The 13,929-nt window shown below is 61.2% G+C and overlaps 2 protein-coding genes across 9 annotated transcripts in view; one reads left to right on the plus strand and one right to left on the minus strand.

Annotated features, from left to right (window-relative positions):
* LARGE2 (LARGE xylosyl- and glucuronyltransferase 2) overlaps positions 1-5,653 on the minus strand; it is a 6,345-nt gene extending 692 nt beyond the window's left edge. Inside the window, exons 1-15 of one of the 2 annotated variants that reach the window (XM_040495344.1) lie at positions 5,484-5,653; positions 5,137-5,183; positions 4,880-5,038; positions 4,682-4,791; positions 4,274-4,356; positions 3,906-3,999; positions 3,542-3,713; positions 3,310-3,414; positions 2,718-2,830; positions 2,518-2,643; positions 2,285-2,440; positions 1,995-2,155; positions 1,289-1,567; positions 789-938; positions 487-682 (exon numbers count right to left, since the gene is read on the minus strand). In XM_040495344.1, the coding sequence (XP_040351278.1) occupies positions 487-682; positions 789-938; positions 1,289-1,567; positions 1,995-2,155; positions 2,285-2,440; positions 2,518-2,643; positions 2,718-2,830; positions 3,310-3,414; positions 3,542-3,713; positions 3,906-3,999; positions 4,274-4,356; positions 4,682-4,791; positions 4,880-4,976 (1,842 nt within the window). In that variant the 5' untranslated portion in view covers positions 4,977-5,038; positions 5,137-5,183; positions 5,484-5,653. Of the gene's footprint in view, positions 1-486; positions 683-788; positions 939-1,288; positions 1,568-1,994; positions 2,156-2,284; positions 2,441-2,517; positions 2,644-2,717; positions 2,831-3,309; positions 3,415-3,541; positions 3,714-3,875; positions 4,000-4,273; positions 4,357-4,681; positions 4,792-4,879; positions 5,039-5,136; positions 5,184-5,483 lie in introns of both variants that reach the window. The other variant, XM_040495343.1, reaches the window with a different exon arrangement.
* Positions 5,654-8,392: 2,739 nt separating this feature from the next.
* The window catches only part of PEX16 (peroxisomal biogenesis factor 16), a 7,434-nt gene continuing 1,897 nt past the window's right edge, over positions 8,393-13,929 (plus strand). The window contains exons 1-10 of one of the 7 annotated variants that reach the window (XM_040495350.1): positions 8,404-9,331; positions 9,605-9,640; positions 10,001-10,114; positions 10,418-10,494; positions 10,811-10,944; positions 11,081-11,181; positions 12,103-12,273; positions 12,360-12,512; positions 12,614-12,686; positions 12,807-12,926. In XM_040495350.1, coding sequence (XP_040351284.1) covers positions 10,871-10,944; positions 11,081-11,181; positions 12,103-12,273; positions 12,360-12,512; positions 12,614-12,686; positions 12,807-12,926 — 692 coding nt within the window. In that variant the 5' untranslated portion in view covers positions 8,404-9,331; positions 9,605-9,640; positions 10,001-10,114; positions 10,418-10,494; positions 10,811-10,870. Of the gene's footprint in view, positions 9,406-9,604; positions 9,641-10,000; positions 10,115-10,417; positions 10,495-10,810; positions 10,945-11,080; positions 11,182-12,102; positions 12,274-12,359; positions 12,513-12,613; positions 12,687-12,806; positions 12,927-13,929 lie in introns of all 7 variants that reach the window. The other 6 variants (XM_040495351.1, XM_040495345.1, XM_040495348.1 and 3 more) reach the window with 6 other exon arrangements.

The following is a 13,929-nucleotide window of genomic DNA, read 5'->3' on the forward strand; positions in this document are numbered from 1 at the left end:
CCCCCCCCCCCCCCCCCCTGGGCTGCCGGCCCCCCCCCCGCCCGGGGGGGCCGGGGGGGGGGGGCCAGGCTTATTCAACAGCCCTTTACAGCCAAAGGAAGGGTCGAAGGGCAGACGATTTGAGTTCTACCCAAAGGTGGAATTTCTTTTTTTTTTTTTTCCAACGTTTATTTATTTTTTGTGGGACAGAGAGAGACAGAGCATGAACGGGGGAGGGGCAGAGAGAGAGGGAGACACAGATTCGGAAACAGGCTCCAGGCTCTGAGCCATCAGCCCAGAGCCCGACGCGGGGCTCGAACTCACGGACCGTGAGATCGTGACCTGGCTGAAGTCAGACGCTTAACCGACTGCGCCACCCAGGCGCCCCTAAAGGTGGAATTTCTAACAGTACTGCCTAATGGCGTGCTTGCCGCGCTGAGGCGTAGTGAGCTCCCTGGGCCTGGAGGCATTCAAATTGAAAGCAGAGGCAGCAAGGCACGCCCTCACCTGTGCATCCAGCTCCACGATGTGGGCCACCTTGTTCCAGCCGAACCCCACAAATCGGGGGTCGTAGCGGGGACAGTCACGAGGCACCACCACGTAGGGCTCATAGTCAGCTGCCCACTGCACACGGTACGGGGTCTGAGCCTCTCGCCAGCGGGCATAGTCTGTGGGTGCGTGGCCCCGGGGCCACTCGTGATACCTGCGGAGGAGAGGGGGGCAGAGAGCCAAGCTGAAACCAGGAGCTCAGTGAGGGGGTAGGGGGAGCGGGGGAGAACAGAGCCGAGCAGAGCAGTGGCCTCTCCCACCTGAAGGTGTAGAGAGAGCCCGAGTCCAGCAAGGCCAGCAGTTCGGCCTTGGAACTGGGGAAGCTGAAGCGGTAGTGCAGGGTCTCGAATGCCGGCACCACCAGGGCCACTTTGCGCTCACTGTCCAGCTTCAGCTGCTCGATGGAGGCCCTGTCGGGGGAGCACCCGTGAACAGAGAAGAGGGAAGCCTCTGGGCCCAGCGATTCCCTTCCTTTTCTTAGCCGCAGGCCCCAAAGCTGGCTCGCCCAGACGCCCCGCAGGAGACAGACGGAAATGGAGCTGCCATGGGAAGCGGGCCCCAGCCTCCCGCGCTCTCCTACGGCAGCCCAGAGAAACGAGGTGGCGCCCCTGCCCCAATACAAACCCCTCTTACGGAGGAAACTGAGGCCCAGACGTCTCCCGGGCGACGACATACTTGCCCGGGGTCCTGCGGGTACCCCCCCCCCCCGCCATCCACACCCACCCATACACCGTCCCTCTCCCTCCCTCCTCAGGCCCACCTGAGGTAGTCGTAGAGGGAATAAGCAGGCAGAAAGTCAATGTCGCTGAGGAAGACGTAAGGCGTGAGGGCTTGGGCCAAGGCCACGTTACGAAGCTCGTTGACAGGGTAGAGGGGACCCTCACGATACACCACGTGGTAGGCCACGTCCTGCCGGGCGGAGAGCACTGCCGAGGCCTCGACGAAACGCAGGAACTGCTGGGCCTCTGCATCTGTGAGGTACAAGGCCAGGCTCATGGGGCCTGGCCAGTGTCTGCACAGGGCTTCCAGCATCTGCAGCCTGGGATAAGGGGGGTGGTCAGCCCAAGGACGGCTGGAACCACCGCCCCCCCCCCAGGTCAGCCGCTGCAAACACCCCCTTCAAGTGACTTATTAAGCACCTTCCCAATGCTCTTTAAGCTGGTCTTAATCTTCACAACTACCCCACAAGGTGGGTCCTTTCTCACAGAACAAGAACACCAAAGGCCAGAGATACTAAGACTTGCCCGTGGTCCCACAGCTACAGAGGGCATTTCCAGGCATTTCCAGGCACCTACACGATCCCCCAAACCCAAGCTCTTAACCACAGCCAGTGTCTCCAAATCCGGAAACTCCTCAAGCATCAGGCAACGAGAGCTCTCCCCTCCACCCGTTGAAACCGTCCTCTCTGGAGGAGGTTTCTGGAAATTCCCAGGCCTTGCTCCCTGGTGCGGTCCTTGCACTCGCACCGGTCCATGGAGAGCTGGGCCACCAGGGTGACGTCGTGGGGCCGGGGAGGCAGCGGCTCATGGAGCAGGAAGGAGATGTGCACCCGGTGCACGGTGAGCTGTTGCTGCCGGAACTCAAAGCAGGCATCTTCCTCGTCCAGTTGTGCCAGGGCCCGCTGCAACTGGGGACATTGAGGGGAGAGAAGGACCAGGGCTGGGGCAGGAGGCGAGGTCCCCAGGCAAGGCCAGGTCCCCCCAGAGCAGAGAGGGGCAGAGCCTCCCCAAGGCAAGGGAAGGCGGCTCCCTCTCACCTGCTCGGTCCCCGGAGGGGGCGGGCTGGGGCACCCGAAGAGCTCTCTCCGCAGCAGGTTCCCGTCATACTCCAGGAAGGTCAGGTAGAGGTTTCGGAAGTATTCCACGTGCTTGTTCTTCACACGCAGCTTCTTTGGTGAGTTCCAATGGATCACCTGGAACCCAAGAGGGTTTTGTTGCGGGGCTAGGAGCAGGGAACAGAAGCCCACCGCTCAGCCCCCACCCCATTCACCTTGAGATCGGATGCCTCCGAGTAGCAGCGCTCAGCCAGCGTGTGGTCTGACAGCTGAACGTTCCAGACGCAGGGCAGGGGCTGCACCAAGCCCGGGTGCTCCTTGATTACGGCATTGAAGATGTCCTGGGCGGAGATGGCCATCACGTCCCAGCCCAGAGCCTGCCCCACCCACCCCCCTTTCAAAAGCTCCCATAGACCTGGTCTGCCAGTGAGGTGGCGGGCAGGGTGAGGAGCTCGCGAGTGGCGGTCAGCTTCCACATCTGCCCCCAGCCGGCCTGCCGGAGCCTGTCCAGCCGCAGGAGGATCACACCTGCCCAGGGGAAAGGCTGTCATGCCCACCTGGGCTAATCCAGCTCCTGGCTCCAGGGGTCATGAAGGCGTCTTTTGAATGTTTATTTTTTGACCCATTGGTTTTTTCTGTCTGTTCAGACAGCGTGGACCACCTCGGTCAATAATCATTCCTCTTGGGGGTAAAGGGGACGCGCTGCACAGCTTACAGAGCACCTCCACAGCCATCTTCTCACGCTCAGTGATCCCAGGGCTGATAAAATCATCCCCATTTAATGGATGAGAAAACTGAGGCCCAGAGGGACCAAGTGGCTTGGCCAAAGTCATCCAACACAAACAGCCATGGTCGGAACTGTTTTCTGGCTCTTCTCCCAGTGTTCTTTCCACAGCACTATTCTTCCTGGGGGGGGGGGGGGGGTCCCAGCATTCTGTGCCCTGCCCAGTCCCTGGGGCCTGAGGACAAGTGGCCACCCCTCCTGCCTCCCCCCACCACTGTCCCACCTGTGTTAAATCCCCGGCCCAAGGCAGGCCAGGGCCTGTGATTCCTCCAGAGGTTGCCCAGGTACCAGTCGCTCTGGTTCTCCACAAGACCGATCACTTGCTTGTCTGGGAGGGGAGGGCACGAGGCAGCTGCCTGAGGCTGCCACAGGACCTCGGCTCAGGGCTAGGCCACAGCGGGGCCTGGACAGGCCAGGGAGGGGGGCTGGCTGGGGCTGGGTCCCAGACCTCTCACCAGAAAAGTGAGCAAAGAGCGCCCAGAGCTCTGCGATATCAGAGGCGAAGGTGACATCTGTGTCCAGCACAATGACACGGGCCAGGTCAGGGGGCAGGGCACCGGGCAGCACTAGCTTCATTAGGCCATACAGGCCAGAGTAGTGCTTGTTGGGGATCCAGGAGACCTGGGGCTGCGGAGGAGGGGGGAAGGACAGGGCATGAACCTGGCAGAGAAGGGCCTGTGAGTCCCAGGCAGCTCTAGCCTCTCCCCCACACCCTCACCCCGATGCCCTGGGAGGGAGGAAAGGGCTGTGCGCAGCCAGAAAGGAGTGCAGAAGGGCCAGGGCTCCTGCCTTGAGCTCTTCCAAGTCATAGAAGCTGACCCCGACAGCAGGCACCATCCACGTGTGGAAGAGCATCTCCAGAATGTTCCTGGCCACAGCATCAGTCACCAAATGGAAATGCAGTGGATTTTTCCTTGGGGAAGGACAAGTGAGGAAAGCTGACAGGCCCGAGAAGGGAGAACACGGGACAAGACCCACTGGAGGGGCCCAGAAGTGGCAGCACTAACTTCTGCAAAGAGCCGTTCCGCACCCGGCTTAGGATATTCTTAGAACCACCTTCAAGGGAGGAAGGGACACTGTCCCTGTGGCGCAGATGGGGGAACTGGAGCTCTGAGATCCTGCCCAAGACTTTGTTCCGTGGCTCCCCACTCCTGCCTCCCCACCCCCACCCTGACAGCTGGTTATACCTGTAGAAGAGCACAGATTTCACCAGGGTGTTGAGGTCTCGGCTGGAGTTATGTCCCGCGCACACGATGGCCACGTGCAAGAGCTGGGGAGGAGGCGCAGAGGTGGGCAGCAGCCCCTCCCCCACTCGAAGGTGAGAGCCCACGACTGGCCTGGCCTGGCCTAGGGTAGTGTAGCCCCACCCGGCAACAAGAGCTAAGGAAGAATGGGGTGGGGGGATGTGGGGTAGGAGTTCACCTCTATTTCCCAAATGGAGAAACCGAGGCGGGAGCCCGGGGACGCGTCGTCCCCGGCTGGGTGGTCAGTGTCCCGGCCCACGCCAGGTGTCGTGATTCCCACAGGTGCCCGGGTGGCCCGGCTGGGGCGCGGAGCCCCGGAGATTCCCGCCGCCAGGGGCCGCGCGCGCCTACCTCGCACTTGGGCGGCAGCGGCCGCGGCGGGACGCAGTCCGAGAGGTTGTGGCCCCCGCGGTCCGCCGGCGGGTCTCCGTCGAGGGCAGCAGCTCCCCGCCGCCTCTCGTCTGGAGGGACACGTGGCGTCAGCGGGCAGAGGAAGGATCCCGGCCACCCCCCCCACCCCCCGCTCGCCTCCTCGCTCGCCGCGCTTACACTCCAGGTCCCCGCCGAACAGGAAAAATCCGATCAGAAGCAGCAGGAGCAGCAGCGCCGCGGCCCCCAGCGCCCGGGGGCGCCCTCGGGGCAGCATGGCCGCCTGCGGGGGCGCTCAGGGCGGGGAGCGACCCCGGGCTGCGGGCTCCATCGCGGTCCCTGCGGACCCGGGAGGGAGGCAGGAGGATCAGCCTCGGGCGGCGGGGCCCGACGGCTGCCCGCCCGATCCTCCCTCCCGCACTGAGTCGCCACCTCACCTGCTCCAGGGGCTCGGGGACCCAGACTTTCCTCTTCCAGAAGCCGGCTGGAGGGAAAGGAGGTGGAGGCGCAGGCCAGCCCCGTGAGGAGCAGGAGCCAGCCCCGCCCCCAACCTAGGTTCAGGTTTCACCTCTGCTCGGCGGAGCCCGTAGGGGCGGGGAGACCCTTGGGGACCTGGCCCCGCCCCTGCCTCGGCATCCAAAGGCTCCCCCAGCCCTGGGAACGAGCCGGATGGCTGGAGGGAGCCGGGGCAGCCACCCAGGAAGGCCTAGTCCCCGCTACCTGCCCTGAGCCCATCCCCCTCTTCCCAGCTCTGGGGCCCCATCTCTTCCCCTTAACCTTCCACCGTTGGGAGGGGCCCGTGACCCCCGGCCCCGGATCAAAGGGACGGCGGGGGTGAGGAGGAAGAAGTGGAATGCGGGGCCTCGAGGGTCAGGGACACCTGCTCTGGGGACTGGAGGCCGGGCCGGCGGAGACCTGCCCGGGAGCCGCGGAGCACCTGGAGCTCCAGCTTTTCTTCCTGCTCCCGGGCTTCGCCCCCCCCCCCCCCCCCCCGCAGTTCTGGCGGCGCGGCCCAGACAAAGCCGCCTCCAGGTCTACTCCTGCCCCGGAGCTGGCAAGGGGGCCTCACCGACGCCAGGAACCGCCACCATTGCCTAGACCCGCGCATTGTGAACCGGGGCTGGGGCTGGATTTCTAATTATGCCCGACCTTGCACCCCACAGCAGGCCGCAGCCCGGCCCCCTGAACCACCACGGTGGACTGAGCGCTTATTCTTCGCGCCAGGCCCCGTGCTGAGGTTTGCCAAGCCTCTTCTCAGTCACCCCTACCCCCAGCCTGTGACACACACACACACACACACACACACACACACACACACGCATTCTTCTCGTCTGAGAATTGAAGTGACCTGTTAGAACACTCTCCCACCCCTTTCCCAGGTCCCTTCCAGGCTCTTCCCCGAAGGCAAAGTTTCCTGCTACTCTTCTCTAAGGGTTTCCTGCTTGAGGTCTTGCCCTTGATATTCCTTCTGCCTGCATTCTGCCAGATTCGCACAAGGCCAGCTCCTCCTCTACTTCCCTTGGTTTATTTTATTCCTATAAAACTGACCTTGCTGACTTGTGTATAGCCGGTCGCCCCCCCTGGAAGAAGGCTGCTCATGGGGATAGTGGATGGGAGGCACCAGGCCTCTCCGTGACACGGGTCCTTTAGCCCAACTTCACCTATAAAAAGTGAGGGCTGAGAGACCCTAACCCCCAAAGAAGCTGTGGAAAGCAGCCCAGGCTGAGACCCCTCAAGTGTCCTCCTTCAAGAGGCCTTTCTCTGAGAGAGGAGGGTCTTCCAGGAAGGTCCAGTTTTGGAGGCCAGGGGCGGTGGTTGCCATGGAGACTTACGGTGGCTCCCTGCACATCTGGGAATTAAGAGGTGATGCAGGGATGCAGGGGCCATCCTGGCATCTGAAGCTTTGAGGCTCCACGCCCCCCTCCCACCTTCATCCTTAGCCTGGAGCAGGAGTGGGGTTGGCCAAATCCCTCCCCAACACCCTCAGTAGCCACAGGGCAGGCGGCAGGAGGGGGGACAGTATAAATGTGAGGGAGAGGGTAGAGCACACAGTCAGGGCCTGTCTAGGGAGCTTGTGGGGGACCTGGGGCCGTAGAACTTACTGTGGCTAGTCACAGTGCTGGCCGCACCCCTCTCTTAACCTTACCGTTCAGAGAAACCTGTCTGATGAGATGCTTGCCAGGCCTCCAAGAGGTTGTTCTGGGACATCCAGGGGGCATGGGAGACAGGTATGGGCATATGAAAGGTTACTGGTCTTCTAGGCCTGAGAGCTGGTTTGGCCCATCTCTGCCCAAGACTTTGCTGTGTGACCTTAGCCTAGTCAGGCCCCCTTTCTGGGCCTCAGTGTCTTCCTCTGTACTTGCTAGACTAGTCTAGCTCTCTTCTCCTGTGGCTCGGGGCAGACTAGAGGGAGGGAGGGTCTGGCCCAACTTGCCCAGAGGCCCTTCCAGCCCAACCGGGTGACCAATTCCAGGCAGGGACCCAGCAGGGAGGGGCTGTCCTGGGTGGCTCCTGCACTCGCGGCCACTCTTTGTTTCTGGGATCTAATCGGGCAGCGATCTAATCAGGCAGCGATCTGGAGAGGAAATTCAGGCAGCAACTGGCTGAGCCCATGCGCCCCTCCCGGTCCTGAAGGGAAGGAGGAGAAGCAGGTGCCAGCCCCAGTGCCCTTCATTCTGTCCGGGGGAGGCAGTGGCTCTGTTCTCCACACTTTGTTCCTCCCCAGAACCACAGGACCATCAGCCCTGGGAGTATCAAAGGAACCTCACACACTCCACCCTCACTCTCTCCACAGCTGCAGAGGGAGAGACCGGAGGAGTGCCCACTGGTGAGGTTGGGGGAACAAGTTCCTTAAGACGGCGGGGTGCAGGGAGAAAGAGCCCCGGACTGAATACCCTGAGTCCTAGTTTTAAACCCAGCTGCCAATTTGAGTCAAGACCAAGTGGTCTCGATGCACCACCCTTCCTGGGCTCTGGGCAGCAGGGGAGAGGACAGTGCTGTGGGAGGCACACATGGCGGCCCATGTGGCCAATGCCATGCCACGTGACCTGGGACAAAGTCCTTTTCCCTACTTGGGTCTCTAATTCCCCATCTGTGAAAAAGAGCTCATACCGAGCTGGCCAGGTTGCCAGGAGAAGTGGCGTATGAGTGAGCCTGGCTCCCAGGAGGTGGTGAGAAATGTTGAGAATGCCCACGACCCCCTCCGTTCTCCAAGACCTTTAGCCTCTCCTGAGGCCCCTGGACACATCTCCCCGAGTCATCGTTGCTTGGCATGAGTCGGGAGGGCAGCTCTGATTCCCCACTTGATATAGAAAAAAACTAAGCTGGAGAGGAGGGTGAGGGAGGGGGTAGTGCAAGGAAGGCAAGTGAGGTGTGTTGCTTAAACCGCCTAGATTCTGTGGTCAGACTAGACCAAGATTCAGATGTGACTCGGCATTCTTAAGTAGATCCTTTCCTCGCCTGCAGATAATAACCGGCAGAGGGAATTGGGTAAAATACTGTATTACTACTCTCAGGGTAAACGGACCGGCCAGGTCCCCAAGGGCTCAGCAGCGCGACCCCACCCATGCCCCGCCCCCTTCCCCACAGCCAATTAGTGGCGGCCTCCCCAGAGCATCAACCTCTGGCCGCTCTTCTCCCACCACAGCCCCTTTCAGGGAAGCTGCCCCATTTGGGAGGAGATTCCCAGGAGTCTCCCCCATCCCTTGGGGAGCAGCTGAGGACCGGGAGGTGCATCCGAGGGCCGAAAAGAGCTCTGAGATTGCGCCCGAGTTCAAGGACCAAGTCTTTCCTTAAACCATTTTACAGATGGGGAAACTCGAGATCCAGAAAAGGGAAACACTCGATCAGGTCACCCCGAGCCAATAGCAGAAGTCCGAAACAGTTTTCTCTGCGAAGATGGGAGTGAAGGTCCGCACAGTCGATGCGGGAGCTGTGGCCGAAGCCCAGCACTAACAGTGCTGACCAGGGAATCCAGACTGCGTGGAAGGCTGTACTCTTCCTTGCCTCGGTTTCCCCCGCACTACCTCGGGGAGGACGGCAGACGAGGCAACTGGTCAAACGCGCACCTGCCAAGACTCTCCCCGCGGCTCCCAAGTCTGATGGAAGTTCCTTTAGCGAGCTACCTCCCAGCCCTTTAAAATCCGGTCCCCCAGCTCGAGCCTCTCGGCGTTCTATTGGAAAGACTCCAGGGCCCTGGTCCATTCTCTAGAACGAACTGCTAAGACTACCGCGGGAGCCTTCCTGGAACTGCTAACTGCGCAGGCGCGAGGGCAGCCCACCCGGAAGGCGGAAGAACCGGGCCCCAACTTGTTGGGTGGGTCGGGGGCGGAGAGTGTGTTAACCAATGACCTGAAGGATCAGGGAGGGCAGGTTTAGGCCCTCCGTTGCTAAGCGCTAGTCTAGTGGGAGGTGATTTAAGAAATGGGGTGAAGGGTAGTCCCAATGGCCCTTCACGTCAACATCCTTCGGGCCCGCGGAAGTTAAGCAACCAAGAGGCGGGCCTAGGACCGGAAGCAGGAAGGAGGGCGCAGGAAGCAGGGCGCTGCAGCTTGTCGTACTGTCGGTGCGTGAGTCTGTCGGTTCCGAGGGCAGGATGGAGAAACTGCGGCTTCTGAGCCTCCGCTACCAGGAGTACGTGACTCGCCACCCGGCCGCCACGGCCCAGCTGGAGACGGCAGTGCGGGGCCTCAGTTACCTGCTGGCAGGTGCCACCCTGACCTATCTATGCCCGATCCCTTCGAGGCTCTGACCCCACTAGCCCCGTCCCTTCGGAGTCAGGGTGGTGGTCGCTGTGCTTGAGAAGTTCCTTTCAGGTTCCCATAGGGCATAGGGAGGGGACGTCCAGGGCCCGAAGCCGCAGGCTGAGTCAAACCCTTACCGTCGCCTCCTGTGCCTTCTCCCCAGGTCGCTTCGCGGATTCGCATGAGCTGTCAGAGCTGGGTGAGCGGGGCTCTGGGGTGGGTGGGGGGCGGCGGGGCTTCCGAGAGAGGTGACCACCCCTAGGTTTTCCATTAGATCGTCCTGTGCTGTGACTGAATCGGACAGAGGTCCAGCGTTCACCGTCTTGGGCCCTCCATGTCCCCATAGTCGAGAGACAAATCTGGGGACCTTGACTGGTCAGGCGGCTGGCCCAAGCACTTTTCCTGCCTTTGCCCAGTTAATCCTCCCCTCTAGTCTTATGAGGTGGGTACCGCTACCGCTCTCAGTGTCCAGTTGAGGGAACAGAAAGGCAGTGAGGTTAGGGAACGGCTACTGATGATCCCAGAACCAGGATTCAAACCTGGATTTCCCACATTCTAGGATCCCCAGACTGTAACTGCCTCAGTAGTGTTTGCCCAGGGAGCACTGGAGGTAGTGAACGGTAGAGGTGGAGCAGACTTTCAGGGACGGGCTGCAGAGAACTAAGGCCAGGAGGTGAGACCACACATCCATGGCTGCTGAGAGCGATGGGCAGTTCTGGGCGGCTGGATGACCAGTGCTGTCCAGCAGGGTTTGTCACGAGATCAAACTATCCTTTCTTGTTCCAACCGCCCCCACGAGGTCATAGTGGGGAGTGTGGAGCTCTGAGGAAGTGGGTGGGGGAGGCAGGTTGGTTTCCACAGAAGTGTGTGGTTGGTGGAGCCCAGCAGGTGACAGGTGAGCCCTGCGGCTCTGGAGAGAAGGGGAGGGCCTGGAGGCTGCCACACCAGCCCCTCAAGGCTGCGCTCTACCCCTCAGTGTATTCCGCCTCTAACCTGCTTGTGCTGCTCAATGACGGGATCCTGCGGAAGGAGCTTCGGAAAAAGTTGCCTGTGGTGAGCATTCTGTCAGGAGCCCAGGGCGGGAAGCGTCGGGATTTGGGAGTAAAGTGGTAACAACCAGCCCGCGTGGGTGGCAGGTGTTTTGGTCTCAGAGTATGAGCTTTAAGCCCTCTCGTAAGGCGCAGGGTCGAGCTGTTAGCGTCCCCCTCTCTGAGTTCCAGAGACATAGGGTAGCCTGTCTCCCGTGGAGAACGCAGGCCTACGTGTGCAGCCTTAGGGGAAAATCCATATCTCCTGTCAGAGGAATCCTCTAGGGGGAGGGCCTGGGATTGGGGCCCCTCCCTGACCTCTTGGCCTGGGGTTCCTGCAGTCGCTGACCCAGCAGAAGCTGCTGACGTGGCTGAGTGTGCTCGAGTGCGTGGAGGTGTTCATGGAGATGGGGGCCGCCAAGGTGTGGGGTGAAGTGGGCCGTTGGCTCGTCATTGCCCTCATCCAGCTGGCCAAGTATGTCGGGACTGAGGAGGGCAGGGCCTGGGTGGGGGCATCTCAGGCCAGCGGTTCGTATGGGGTTCAGCAGAGCACCCCTGACCCCCTGCCGGCTAGCCACCTCCCCCGCAGCCCTGCCATACTCCCAACCTAGGGCTGTCCTACGGATGTTCCTGCTGATCTGGTTCAAGGCTGGCCTCCAGACCTCACCCCCCATCATTCCGCTGGACAGGGAGACCCAGGCACATTCCCCGGGTAAGGTGCTTCCATGCTCTGGAGTGGCCTGGGACACGGGATTAATTTGTGGGTTTAGAACCGGCCAGCATGAGTGAGTGGAGTGTTGTCTGTTTAAAACAAAATTTTTTTAACGTTTGTTTATTATTGAGAGACAGACACAGAGCATGAGCAGGGGAGGGGTAGAGAGAGGGGGAGGCACAGAATCCCAAGCAGGCTCCAGGCTCTGAGCCGTTAGCACAGAGCCCGACGCGGGGCTCGAACTCACAAACTGCGAGATCGTGACCTGAGCCGAAGTCAGTCGCCCAACGAACTGAGCCACCCAGGCACCCCGAGTGTTGTCTGTTTATGGAGCACATCTGTCCCTATCAGCTCAGTTTGCTCTCGTCACCCTGTATTGTGCAGAGGAAAAGAAGAAAGGTTAGGCTAGGGGCAGAATCAGAACTTGAACTCAGGGCTTCTGGCGCCAGAGTCCTCCTTCTTTTTGGTGGGCAGCAGGAACAGGGGACGCCTTGAGTAGGAGACAGAGGTCCTGCCAACCATGTCTTTGGGCCTCGTTCTATCTATCAAGAGGCACAGCTTCATGAGGCAGGGTACCTGGCAGATCTGTCCCTTCAGGGCTTTGGACTCCTCACCGGTTGGCCCCCAGGCCTGACTCTCCTGGCCTTGAGTGGGGACAGCTCTTTGCTTCTCCTTGTGGTCCTACTGAAAGCCACGGACTGAGAAGACATGGTCGTTCTGGTGCTGCAGTCCCCACAATTGTGGTTGGGCCACTCTAGTCCCTGGGAAGCCTGGGTTCCTGCCTGGCTCGCCCGCCACGGGTGATGCTGACCTTTCGCCCAGGCCAGGGAGAATGTTGAGCCACAGCGCCTGGCTACGGTGTCCTTGCCTCAGCCACGGCCTTAGTACACGCTTATCCGTGCTCATCCGTTCTCCCCTCAGCCCGCGAGCATTCACTGTGCACCTGTTCTTTGCATGCCCTCCTGGAAACACGTCCCTCTGACAGTACGGCCTTCTGTCTGTCCGTGCTAGATTGTGACCAGAGCCCCGGCAGCCAGGAGCGGTCATACGTTGGGAAGCGGTCAAACCGAGTGGTACGAACCCTCCAGAACAGTAAGTGTAGGATGTAGCTGGACTGGGAACCTCAGTGCTCAGGTCAGCCTGGGCCTGACTGCTCATCTGTCCCCCCTGTGTTCTAGCTCCGTCCCTGCACTCGAGGCACTGGGGAGCCCCCCAGCAGCGGGAGGGACGACAGCAGCGGCAGCACGAGGAGCTGAGTGTCCCCCCCACCCCGCTGGGGCTGCAAGAGACCATCGCAGAGTCCTTGTATATCGCCCGGCCCCTGCTGCACCGTATCCTTAGCACGGGGCTGGCCGGCGCTGCGGGGTGGGCTGGATGGGGAGTGGGCGGGCGGGCCACGTGCTGGAGACATCCTTGACACCTTGGCCGTCAGTGCTCAGCCTGGGCCTGTGGGGTCAGCGGTCGTGGACGCCCTGGCTCCTGTCTGGTGTCGTGGATGTGACCAGGTGAGCCTGGGCCCTCCTGGGGGCTCCACCCCCTCTGCCGGGCTCTGGGCTGCAGGCCTGTCCTCACCCGAGCCGTCTGCTTCTCTTGCCGCCCCTGACCGTGTCCCCTCCTGCCCCCAGCCTGAGCCTCCTGAGTGACAGGAAGGGCCTGACCCGGAGGGAGCGGCTGGAGCTGCGGCGCCGGACCATCTTGCTGCTCTACTACCTGCTGCGCTCCCCATTCTATGACCGCTTCTCCGAGTGAGGACCGGCCACCACAAGTGGCAAGGCCCACCCTCGGCCACGTGGAGGGGAGGGCAGCAGGGCACTGGTGTCCCAACCCCCGAGCACGTCTTCTCCCCTGCTCCCTCTTTCCTCCATCCAGAGCGAGCACCCACTGTGTGCCGTCCTGGGTGCGGCCACTTCCTCATCAGATAGATGGCGGCCCGCCCAGCCCTGCCTCAGAGCCATCAGCCCAAGCGCGCAGGAGTTAAGGGGTGTTAGCACGCCAAGGGCAGGGCCACTGGGATGGTGGCGGGTGTGGGCGCGATGGTTGAGTAGTTTGGGTCCCCACTTGTCAGAAGAAGCCTTTGAGAGTCAAAGAAGCCGGGCACCTTAAACAGAGCCACCCAGCTGGCCAGTGGCAGAGCCAGGTGTCACCTCCGTGCTGTCTCTTAGCCTGCCCCTACCTCGCCCAGCCTCTGTGCCGTCACCTGTGAGCGTCCTCAGCTGGACACAGGGCTCCCTGGCAGCAAGTAGGGGGTGGCTTGGGGCCACGCTCCCCAGGGCCTGCCAGGCGACTGCCCCAGGTCATACTGAGATCCGAGGCCCTTGTACAACGACTGGGGCCATGAGACGGACCGGAGGCTCCCCGGACCCCCTCTGTCTCTACATCTTAACAAGGAAGACTGAACTAGTAACTAGAATTACATTTAACATTATGGCCCCACAACCTCCGGCTCTGGTTTGGCTTGGTGTGTTTTTGAGGCAACAGGAAGCAGGTTTGGGCCAAACTTAATACCACCTTGGCGAAAATAGCTTGGCCTGGCAATTGCTATTTTCAGATAAGTTTGGAAGCTCATGAGGTTCTAAAGCCAAGTCGTATTCCTTGCTCTAGAGAAATATTCCAGAGACTTACGTGGACCGTGTGACCTCCCCCCTCCCCCTCCCCCGCTCCCAGATCGTCTGCACTTTGCAGAGAAAGCATAGCCCCCCAGGAACCGAGGCATTTTGGGGCAACAGTCACGGCAGAGGGGGCTCCCCA

This window comes from Herpailurus yagouaroundi, unplaced genomic scaffold (assembly GCF_014898765.1).
Source record: "Herpailurus yagouaroundi ecotype Mexico unplaced genomic scaffold, PumYag 187, whole genome shotgun sequence".
Classification (NCBI taxonomy): domain Eukaryota; kingdom Metazoa; phylum Chordata; class Mammalia; order Carnivora; family Felidae; genus Herpailurus; species Herpailurus yagouaroundi.